Source organism: Microcaecilia unicolor, chromosome 8 (assembly GCF_901765095.1).
Source record: "Microcaecilia unicolor chromosome 8, aMicUni1.1, whole genome shotgun sequence".
Classification (NCBI taxonomy): Eukaryota; Metazoa; Chordata; class Amphibia; order Gymnophiona; family Siphonopidae; genus Microcaecilia; species Microcaecilia unicolor.
The window spans coordinates 10,033,215-10,045,751 of NC_044038.1; the positions used below are offsets into that span (position 1 = coordinate 10,033,215).

The following is a 12,537-nucleotide window of genomic DNA, read 5'->3' on the forward strand; positions in this document are numbered from 1 at the left end:
CGTCTATGTAATGTGATGTGATTAAGCCTTGAGGGACATTTCTAAACTGAATCTCCACTGCATGTAGCGCAAAGTACTGCAATTAAATGACAAAACTGGCCCCATTCCTGGCATCTTTTATTTGTGTTAATGTGCTTTATAACCCAAAATATGACTGAAAATAAAGTAGATTGGGTGACAATATACCGCACTATTGAACTTTTGGTACTGACATGCCCTTTGGATTTTGATTGTATTCTGCAGTGCAGATTCCCCACTAAACCCATTTCCCTCATGGTTTTGAATGTTCTCTTATTTTCCTTTTTAATCTGTTTATATATTTTGTATATTGTCATAATTTTACAAATGATGGTATAATGTAGGTCTTCCCAATCTTTATCTGGCTGTGACACCTCCCCTCCTTCCCCTCCTCGAGGTGCAGAACATTGATTCTCCTGTGGAGAGCCCACCCAAGTCAGTGCCAATGTCAAGTTTTGTGACCCCCCCCCCCCCCCCCCCCGTTTAGGGTCCCAGCCCAGAGTTTGGGAAACTCTGGTATAATAAGTTCAAATAAATAAATGGGAGACTTTGTCTGTAAACTGCAGCCAGACTTGGAGGGAAAGGAGTGTCTTTTTAGTGAGCTAATCAAAATCAATTTCTCTTCCTTCTTAGAGTATGGGCTCCCAAGATGATGATTCAGGAAACAAACCATCCAGTTATTCTTGAACTTAAGCTTGCACAGTATGTTCTGACCTTTACAGTGTAAGCTTTTCAAAATGAAGCAGTTTCAGGACTGAGAATCACAAGAACAAGTCCTCAAAGGATAGCTGAAAAAAAGACTGTTTTGCCTGGACAGTTAATTAAAAAATAAACTACTATTTATGAAGTCTTCTCAGTTCTACATACATTCAAAAATTAATCTGCGCAGAAAGGAAAAACCTCATTGTCTGTGGATTTATTTATCTGCAAATAACAATGCATTAAATAATCCAGTGTTTTGTTTTAAGTTTGGCCATGTTGCTGTCATTCTGTGGAAGTACCTGCTTTTTGTACATATGATTTGTATATTGGGGGACTTCAAGAGAAAATGAAATATATTTGGCTTGCATGCAGCCTTAGACACACGCTGCTTACCTGAAGGTTTCTTCCTAAAATGCTACTGGTCAACAAACATGTTTATAGAGCTAGGAGTTTCTAGTTTTGGACCCCACTGAAATGCAGCATCTCACGCCAGTGTGAAATAGAACTGGCTGAGGCTTGAGGGTGGTTATACACACAGAGCACATCTTTGATCCTGACTGTGTCCATCGTGGATTTTTGTTTTATTTACAGCAGCACCAGTGCAGCCTTTATCTTGTCTCATGTTTCATCAGAAAAGGCTATAATTGAGTGTTGGACTAAGGCCCTTGGTGCTCAGCAAAGATGTCCGTTTAACATGCGCTAAATTAAAAAAAAAAATGTGCTTTTAAACTATGAATTTGCACTAAATAAATTTAAAATGAATGCATGAAATGAAAAATATGAAAATTGAGGCGCAAAATCCAAAAATGATAAAATTGAACCAGTTTTGTTTCATGCACATCTCCTAGCACCATTGTATTAACTGATTTATGAACAGACTTAGTAACTTGAGTTAACTGTTTTATCTTGATTATAAAGGTTTCTTGCATTATATTTGCTGACCTCTAGCCTGCATTCTGTGAACCTGGCTGATAATATTTTTTCCTGTTAAGTTTTTAACAGAGAACCAAAAGGTACCTTGATCTGCAAGGAGGTATTTCAACAAATTGTATGTGTTCTGTGACCAACTGGCTTCCTCCTGGTGCTGTAGGCTTCTCGTTCAATCAGTTTAGCCCCTGTTGGGCTTCAATGTTGTGAGCCCATATTAGCAACTAGCTGAGAATTTTTTTCCCTGATGTTACATCTCCTCCTCACTCAGCCTAATTGCAGAAACAGCCATCAGCCAGGGGCCCAAGAACCATGGCTCTTTCTGGAATCCTAGATTCATAGAACTGGAATTCCCTCCACTTGGCTTTGGCATAGAACCCAGTATTACATGCCTCCCCCATTGAGTAGCTTTGGCTTTCATTTTTCAGAAAGTTATTCTCTGTCACAGCAGGCACTGTAGTCCTGCCGCTGATGATGACATCTGTTGTCATTGGCATAGACTTTCTCAAGCTCAGGACCACTTTGCAAATTTTTTTCTGAACATGTGATCACCTGCAGCATCTCTCCTTCAGTTTAAAAAATATTGGTGTGGAAGTTGGCAGTATGGTCACCCAAAGAAAATGTTTCACTCAATGTGGAAACTCAAAAGAGTAAAACCTTTCTTCCCAAGGGAAATATTCTGCAGCTTGGTACAATCAATGGTGCTAAGCCACCTAGATTACTGCAGTGCAGTCTATGCCGGATGCAAAGAACAAATCATTAAGAAACTCCAAACATCATTTGCAGTTCTATGGACCGGAAATGGCAATCGCCACTACGGCAAATGTAAGCCACATTGAGCCTGCAAATTGGTGGGAAAATGTGGGATACAAATGCTAACAATGTGCAAAAAGTGGGAGTACGACCAAGGAAACCAGACACTGGAAGACGTTCTTAAATAAAAAGACTTTATTAAAGATTTGAAGACTCGACACGTCGTGTTTCGGCCGTCAGGCCTGCATCAGGAGTTCAAAAAATGATATCGTATTTGTTGGCAAGACTGACCTGCCGTGCAGAGTGCTACGGAGCAATGGCGATGGAAATGCACTGAGAATTTTTCAGCAGTCTCTTATACGGAGAGTTGCTATGGAGTGATAGGGTTAAATCTTCAAAAATGGCTTGGTAGTCTTAAAAAAGACTGTTTTGAGAAAATTTGTCAAGAGCGCTGCTCGCACTATTACAGATAGTGCGAGCAGCGCTCTTGACGAATTTTCTCAAAACAGTCTTTTTTAAGACTACCAAGCCATTTTTGAAGATTTAACCCTATCACTCCATAGCAACTCTCCGTATAAGAGACTGCTGAAAAATTCTCAGTGCATTTCCATCGCCATTGCTCCGTAGCACTCTGCACGGCAGGTCAGTCTTGCCAACAAATACGATATCATTTTTTGAACTCCTGATGCAGGCCTGACGGCCGAAACACGACGTGTCGAGTCTTCAAATCTTTAATAAAGTCTTTTTATTTAAGAACGTCTTCCAGTGTCTGGTTTCCTTGGTCGTACTCCCACTTTTTGCACATTGTTGTTTTTACCGTGGGGTGCTTGAGTTTTCCACCTTCTAGTGGATCTTCCCTCACATTTACCCCGGATACAAATGCTACAAATAAATAAATAAATAAAACCTTAAAAAAAAAAAATTGCAGCAAGACAAGACTGAACTAGCAGGTTAAAAGAATAATAAATCAGCAAATCCTCTTATCTAAAGAAAAGTAGATCTGCTGAGGCTCCTTTTATAACGCAATAGGCGTAAAACTAGTAACAGAGGGTGAAGCACGAGAACAAACTGCCTTTCCAAGTTTCCTGATGGCATAAAAGTATTAATGGACCAGCTTTTTCAGTAAAATTAGCACCGTAACTCAACTGAGCTCAAATACCATTAGCAACGTTCACCCTTCACAAGGCTCTAAAAATGCTGGAGAGAGAGAGAGATCCTCCTACGGGAGATGGGGGAAATACTCTTTCCTAATGACCTTGCAGTTCTGCCTGCAACACCACTGATAGTCCACAACAACTGGGTAAAATGAAGCATGTAAAATTGTGTATACATGCCAGACTGTCCAACTTTGCAAAATCAAATGGCTGAAATTCAAAATGTTACACTCATTCCTAAAGGGAGGGGGGAGGAGAAATAATCACCTCTGGCTCTGACCTCCAGTGTCTGACTCCCACAGGCATTCAGAAAGACAACATTGGGGTATCCTGTCACCAAAGCATGCCTGCCGTTAAGTAGAACTTACACTTTCAGTGCTATCATTACCAATTCTGATACAATTAGTGCAGAAGGTGAGAACCCATAAGATTCCTTTAGGACTCCAAAAAGGTCTGAAACGCCAATGTTGGCAAGTATGTCTTTTATCACTCAACAGAAATAGAGCAAGAGGAGGAACAGGCTCCAAGTGTGATGCACAGTGAAGATATTTCTAGAGGTGGCGGGGATGCTGGTGACAACCATGCAGTCTACTATAGGCGAGAGCACCTTGGACTGCAAGTGAGCATTGACATATTACATGGGTCAGACACGGCCCCACAGACAGTCCGCCCAGCTTTTTGTTTCTTTTGATTCCAACAGGATTGGTGTTGCCATCGGGAAACGCACAATTTATAATTTGCTGGTAGATTGTATTCTTTCACTTATGCCCAGGCTGTGCTGACCCTTGAAGGTCATGTCACTGCTCACAATGTCAGAGCCATGGCTGCATTGGTAGCCCACTTGCGATCAGCCTCCATTGAAGAAATTTGCAAGGTTGCGATGTGGTCTTCAGTCCACACATTCTCATCTCATTACTGCCTTGAGCAGAATACCCGACATAATTAGTCTGTTCAGGAAGATAGTACTGCAGAATCTGTTTGGGGTCTAGAATCCAACTCTATCCCCCTAGGCCTGTTTTATTCTGTTCCAGGCTGCACTCTCACTCAGTTTGTATATAGTTTCAGGATAATCTGAGTTATGTCCTTGCCGTTGCAAGGCCCAGTTGTCCAATGTATGTTATTTGTAGTGAGCCTGGATGCTAGGGATTCCCACTTGTGAGAATAAATAGGCCTGCTTGACCTCTGGGAAAGTGAAGGTACTTACCTGTAGCTGGTGTTGTCAGAGGACAGCAGGTCTTATTCTCACAAACCTGCTCACCTCCCCTTGGAATTGTCTTTTACATGTTCATTTTTGCTGTAGTATCTAACTACGGGAACCACGCCCTCACTGTTGAGTGTGTCTTGAGCTCCACAAAGCTGTTTTGAGCTTGTTAGAAGCTCCAGCCTGGCCAACACAGGACTGTGTTACCCACTTGTGAGAATATAAGGCCTGCTGACCTCAGAGAACACCTGCTACAGGTGAGTACCTTTGCTCTACCTATACAACTTAAGTCTGAGGCTTTTTATCTCCATTTTAAATGGCAGCATTTACAGAAAAACTAATAAAAAAATATTCAGCTTAGTCCTGCCAAAGATCTATCTGCCAGTGCTCTTGGCTGTTTCAGCACCAGGAGCATTGGCAAAACAGATATTTTTGGGGAATTGTTTCTTTAAATGCTGCCATTTAAGTCGGGCTTTTTTTTTTCTCCATTTTAAGTTGTCATTAAGCACCTCACTCTGCGACTAGATTGCTTAAGCAACAATGTTTGTTATGCATTCTGTTCCAAAACTGTTTTGGAGAAATAGTCGGACTTAAGGCCTATGATTGTAGGTATTCTGGAAGGACCTGCTTTATGCATAGCCTCTAGCTGAGGTGCATATAAAGGTGCACCCAGCCCTGACTCTTACTGTGCTGGGTGCTTAAAACCGTAGGATAGTTGCTGCTTACTGGATATTTGCTCTAGAAAACAGTAAGCATTCTATTCTGTTTTGTATAGGATTTTACTGGGCACAAGCCATGTTACTACTGAACTGTGCAGCTAAGAGCTGGACATTACATTAACAGCCACAGGTAGGCAATGTGCTTTTTAAGACTATATAGTTTGATCACCAACTGATAGATACTCCAACCACTTTATCCAAAAGAATTGGCTTCTACTGCTGGCAATCTTTTCCTCTGCCCCCCCCCCCCCCCCCCCCCAAAGAAACTTTTCTAGGAGAGTCAACCTGCTGTTGTAAAGGTAATGATCAACAACTATGCTAAAAGCTAGTCAACTGTGTTGAATTAGACCAAGAGCTCAGCCATCTACTCTTTTATTCAAGTCAGTGAGGGAGTGCCATAATTATACTAGGTTCAGAGGGTCACCTAGGCCTGTTGCTGTATGCATATACTGTTACAAAATCAGTAAAGAATGTAGAAGTTCAGAGGTGAGAGTAACCCTTTGCAGTTCAAGGGTCTATGATTGTGTGCAAAAATTCAGGCAAATCTAGCCAAACTTTTAATGACTTTAAGAGAAAGTGACAGCCCCTATGTGATACGTTAAATGGCTTTCTGGAATTTAATGCAGCTATTAATTTGCTGATTTTTAACATTATAAATTGAACATAGCAAGTGCAAAAGTCTCTCTACATACTTAGAGCGGTATGTAGAGGAGTAGCCTAGTGGTTAGTGCAGTGGACTTTGATCCTGGGGAAGAGTTCGATTCCCACTGCAGCTCCTTGTGACTCTGGGCAAGTCACTTAACCCTCCATTGCCCCTGGTACAAAATAAGTACCTGAATACATGTAAACGCTTTGAATGTAGTTGCAAAAACCTCAGAAAGGCGGTATATCAAGTCCCATTTCCCTTTCAGTTGATTCAATATTGCTTTTTTTTTCTAGAGTTGATAAAGCCCTATAAACGGTTTATAGATAACTTTATTTGATACAACTCTTCCTCTGCACAGTGACATGGTTAAACAACCTACTCCTAGCCTCCTACAGATTTGGTTCCTTTACTCTTTGTTTTGTTTAGTAACTACCTTGGGTGAATCTCTTCATAAAGGTGGTTAATAAATTCCAACAAACACATTAATATTGAAGAAACTGTAGTGACAATGTTTATAAAGACCAAACTCTCAATATTAAACCTTATCAAGTCACATGCAGCTCTTGCCTAATGTGCTTTCTCTTGCTTGAGGAATCTTGAGCATGTAACTGTGTATCACCAATGTTTTCAGCTGCTAGAGCTCAGTAAAAGTGACACTAATGGAGCTGCATTGGATAATGGGGGACAGAACATTCTGATAAGGCATTTTAATTTCCTCCTAGGTGTATGGGGCCACAATCCTAGTAGTCACCAATGAAATGCAGTTTTATTTGAGCTGTGGTTCTCCATAAACTGCTAAATAAGTACTTTATTTTGTCTTCCTTGTCCTTTTTCTAGACCCATTTCCAATAGTTTCCTGCTTGATGTAACTTCAGTCTTAGTCCTAGGATAATGCATACATACTTGGTAGCGTTCTCAGGCTTCTGACTCGGACGCTGTCTCCTTAGCTTATTTGATGAAGTTCAGTGTCCAATTGGGTACAGAGGAGGCCTTCCCACTTTAATGTATGTCCCCTTGAGTATTAGTTCACCCTTTTCTGTGTTCCATAACGGACATTCTCTTCCTCAGGAAAAGAAAGCTGACAGTTTTATTCAATTACCACTGACCATGAGTGCCGACCCAACAGGCCATATTTTAGTAGCAGTGGGCTCTACCACTGGAAGGTCTCAGACTACAAAAAAAAAGTCATTGAAAATACTCTTACATGTCTATCTTTCAGCATTGCATTTTTCCATTTGTTTTTGGTCCCAGTGTCTTGCTTCTGCCTTTCTCATCTTACTTTTTCCTCTCGCCCTCCCCTCTGTGTCCAATATTTCTTTCCATCTTGCTTCCCTCCCATCTGCACCTGGGTCCAACATCCCTCCATCTGGCTTCCTTCCCATTATCCAATAGAGCTCTCCTCTCCTTTCTGGGTCCAATATCTCACTGCATCTCTCCAATACCCTCCTCTGGCTTCATGTCCAGTTCTTCCTACCTTAAGTCCTCTGGCAGCAATTCAAGCAAGCCATCTGCCTAAGACCAGAACATGCTTTTTGCTGCACCCTGCCCCTTCTGGTTCTTGTGGAAGTAGGAAGTCAGAAGTGGGCAGGGTGCATTTGAGAAATAATTTAAGGTCGGGAGCTCAGGACCTGAGGCCAGAGGAAAAACAGCACCTTCCCCCAGCGACCCATATGAGAGGACTCCAAGGTCTGCAATTTGAGTAGCCTTGGGTTATGCAATGAACTACATAAGGTTTCTGTTTTCGTTTATGCCTGGGGGGGGGGGGGGGTTGGTTACCAGAAACCTAATGTGTTACATTGACCCATACTGAATTACATACAGACTGGACAAATTTAGACCTTACCTCCTAATTTGGCTTCCCTTTAATCCTTCCAGCCCAAGGAGGTTAGATTGAGAACAGGAGACTGACTGTATGAGGCTATCTCGAAGCCAATAGGCATAGTCACAAGTACACCCAAAACAATAGCCAATGCTCTTGAAAGCAATAGTGAAAGATTAGAAATAATGGACTGCTTATGAGTGGTCCATCTGAAAAAAAAAAAAAAATCAAAAAGCTGTTCCAGTTGGATAGGCAGTGCCTTAAAAGATGGGGGGTGAAAATAAATATTTTTACTTGGCAGCTTTTTATTATTTGAAAGCTTCCCATATGTCAATATAAATATCATGAAAAAAACTATCACTAAAACAGCTTCAAAAAGTTAGTGTAGCTGGTTACCCCCCCCCCCCCAACTAACAAAGGCTGTATTTTGTGCACATTTTTCTACACAATACAGTACTGCATGGCCAAATTTCAGTGAGGATATCCTGTTTACCGATGGGATCATCTTTTGTTGTAATCTGCCTTGGGGTGACTGGTGTGTGATTAGAAGTAAAATTAAACTCTCCTTGCATTGGGGCGCATGGCACATTTTCACCTCACTCTTTTGTACAAATGGATTATTCTGTTTTCAGCATGTTTCAGGGACAAGTGATTTTCATAAGTCAAAATAAAATATTGTTTTAATCATCTTTATTCAAAGCAATAATGTACTTATGAAGAAAATTGCATGGTAAAACTGCTCAAGGAGAATATACCAGTACAAAACTATGAGGGAAATTCAAGAAGTGTTATGGGCTTGTTGCATACGCCGTAACACTGAAGTTAGTACGCACTCCTGCCACCAGGCTAGAACTATAATCAGAGCAGAAACAACCTGACACTGTATTTGCCTTTATAAATTCATTTTACTATTTTATAAGTTATTTCTTTCTGCACCATTTTAAGTTCATATTCAGTGGTTCAATTCATTTAAATTGCTACTCTCAAATGGATAGTGATGGGATTCCCTGCCTAGTCTATTTCAAAGCATGGAAACAGATGTTAAAAGAGAATAAAGTGATACTTTTCAAATCCATATAAGCAGTTACGTTGTCACCATTCATGCATATAAGGTAGACCTTTTATTTTGCAGGCTTAAGTTATATTCAAAGGATTTTAATGTCATCCGCAAGCCACATTGAACCTGCAAATTGGTGGGAAAATGTGGGATACAAATGCTACAAATAATAATAATGGCCCCTAGTATGCCCTTAACTACACAATCAGCGCAAATTAAAAAAAAGAAAATAATTTGGTGCATTATTTAACACGGCTTTGGTGGCAAAACAGCACTGTGCAACAAATTCTCCTAGTCCTCACTTCAATAATTCATTCAGCCCAGCTGCACATGCCCAAGCTGAAGCAAGGACCAACGACTGGTGCATTAATGTGGCAACCCACATGAGATCATCACAAGCATACGCCACTATATCGGGTGACCCCTAATGCTACTAGCATGTGGATGTGTGTCTGTTGCCAGGGCTGCGGGTTTCTCACCCAATTGGGCTCCTTTCCGCGAGCCGCTGTGGCTTTTTCACACCATGTGTGGGTTGCAGGATTTTGGGCGGGGTTTTAAAGCCCCAGCGGTGGTTCTTCCCCCAAGGGCGCTGGCTGGCTGGCCTCCCTACGGAGGTGGGCTTAATGATGTCATTTGTATGCAAATGGACTCATTAATATTTGCCATTCATATGCAAATTGACTCAATATTTATTAATGATGTCATTCACGTGCAAATTGACTTTGTGCAGCTTTGGCTGTGAGAAATTTTTTCCATCTGGCAACACTGGTTAGTGTGTACCCTTGTCCCTTACAGATCTCCTTGGTATAAGCCTCGCTGCATCAGGCCCGGGAGAAAGCAAGTGCAGCTGCGCTGAATATAGCTCTTTTTGATTACAGAACGCCCTATTGGTGAGTTTCAAGCGCTGGTACGTTACGAGCCAAATACTCAAATATTCTGTAATAAGATACTCCGGCCACAACCAAAATTTCTTCCTAAGGTGGTGTCTTTATTTTATTTAAATCAATCCCTAATAATTCCATTGATGTTTTTCAAGCGCTGAGCCATACACTCAAATATTGCATAATTTCTTCCCAAGGTGGTGTCTTCCATTTAAATCAATCCCTAATAATTTCATTGATCAGTTTCGATCGCTGAGCCATATACTCGAATACTGCATAATTTCTTCCTAAGGTGGTGTCTTCCATTTAAATCAACCCCTAATAATTTAATTGATGAGTTTTTCAAGCGCTGAGCCATACACTCAAATATTGCATCATTTCTTCCTAAGGTGGTGTCTTTATTTTATTTAAATCAATGCCTAATAATTTCATTGATCAGTTTCGATCGCTGAGCCATATACTCGAATACTGCATAATTTCTTCCTAAGGTGGTGTCTTCCATTTAAATCAATGCCTAATAATTTCATTGATCAGTTTCGATCGCTGAGCCATATATTCAAATATTGCATCATTTCTTCCTAAGGTGGTGTCTTCCATTTAAATCAATCCCTAATAATTTCATTGATCAGTTTCGATCGCTGAGCCATATACTCAAATACTGCATAATTTCTTCCTAAGGTGGTGTCTTCCATTTAAATCAATGCCTAATAATTCCATTGATGAGTTTTTCAAGCGCTGAGCCATATACTCAAATATTGCATAATTTCTTCCTAAGGTGGTGTCTTCCATTTAAATCAATGCCTAATAATTTCATTGATCAGTTTCGATCGCTGAGCCATATACTCGAATATTGCATCATTTCTTCCTAAGGTGGTGTCTTTATTTAGATCAATCCCTAATAATTTCATTGATCAGTTTCGATCGCTGAGCCATATATTCAAATATTGCATCATTTCTTCCTAAGGTGGTGTCTTCCATTTAAATCAATCCCTAATAATTTCATTGATCAGTTTCAAGCGCTGGTACACTATGAGCCATATATGATACTCCGACCACATCCAAAGTTTCTTCCTAAGGTGGTGTCTTTATGTAAATCAATCCCTAATAATTTCACTGATGAGTTTCAAGCGCTGAGCCATATACTCAAATATTGCATCATTTCTTCCTAAGATTGTGTCTTCCATTTAAATCAATCCCTAATAATTTCATTGATCAGTTTCGATCGCTGAGCCATATACTCAAATACTGCATAATTTCTTCCTAAGGTGGTGTCTTCCATTTAAATCAATCCCTAATAATTTCATTGATGAGTTTCAAGCGCTGGTACACTATGAGCCATATATGATACTCCGACCACATCCAAAGTTTCTTCCTAAGGTGGTGTCTTTATTTTATTTAAATCAATGCCTAATAATTTCATTGATCAGTTTCGATCGCTGAGCCATATACTTGAATATTGCATAATTTCTTCGTAAGGTGGTGTCTTTATTTTATTTAAATCAATCCATAATAATTTCATTGATGAGTTTCAAGTGCTGGTACACTAAGAGCCATACGCTCAAATACTGCATAATTTCTTCCCAAAGTGGTGTCTTCCATTTAAATCAATGCCTAATAATTTCATTGATGAGTTTTTCAAGCGCTGAGCCATACGCTCAAATATTGCATAATGATACCCCGACTACATCCAAAGTTTCTTCCTAAGGTGGTGTCTTCCATTTAAATCAATGCCTAATAATTTCATTGATCAGTTTCGATCGCTGAGCCATATACTCAAATACTGCATAATTTCTTCCTAAGGTGGTGTCTTCCATTTAAATCAATGCCTAATAATGTCATTGATCAGTTTCAATCGCTGAGCCATATATTCAAATATTGCATCATTTCTTCCTAAGGTGGTGTCTTCCATTTAAATCAATGCCTAATAATGTCATTGATCAGTTTCGATCGCTGAGCCATATACTCAAATATTGCATAATTTCTTCGTAAGGTGGTGTCTTCCATTTAAATCAATGCCTAATAATGTCATTGATCAGTTTCAATCGCTGAGCCATATAGTCAAATATTGCATCATTTCTTGCTAAGGTGGTGGCTCCCATTTAAATCAAAGCCTAATAATGTCATTGATCAGTTTCGATCGCTGAGCCATATACTCAAATATTGCATAATTTCTTCCTAAGGTGGTGTCTTCCATTTAAATCAATGCCTAATAATTCCATTGATGAGTTTCAAGCGCTGAGCCATATATTCAAATATTGCATCATTTCTTCCTACGGTGGTGGCTCCCATTTCCTTTCAGTCCATGCATAATAGTTGCAGTATTCTGTCCACCTGCTCAGACTGATGCAAACCAACCTCGATCGCACAGCAACAAGCCCGGACCCCAAATCTCACTTCTTTCTTTCTTTCTGTGTCACAGAACAGACTTGGTCGCTCGTGTCTTTTTCTGCTCTGAAAATGCAGCTTCTTCGTCTTCGGGGCTCCACAAAAAAAACAGCGCATCTTCTTCACAGAGATTTGCAATTTTGCATGACTTTATCTACGGAACACTAACTACATCAAAACTTGCCGAGCCGACCCGCGCGCGCCTCTGACGCAACTTCCTGTTTCCGGCAAAGGGGGGGGGGAGAGAGGTTGTGTCGTGTCACGTGTGTAGTCGA

The 12,537-nt window shown here is 40.4% G+C and overlaps 1 protein-coding gene across 1 annotated transcript in view; it reads left to right on the forward strand.

Moving 5' to 3' along the window:
• The window catches only part of COPS3 (COP9 signalosome subunit 3), a 65,287-nt gene extending 64,297 nt beyond the window's left edge, over positions 1 to 990 (forward strand). Inside the window, exon 12 of the mRNA XM_030212982.1 lies at positions 652 to 990. Within this exon, the coding sequence (XP_030068842.1) occupies positions 652 to 705 (54 nt within the window). The 3' untranslated portion in view covers positions 706 to 990. The remainder of the gene's footprint in view (positions 1 to 651) is intronic.
• The last annotated feature ends 11,547 nt before the right edge of the window (positions 991 to 12,537 follow it).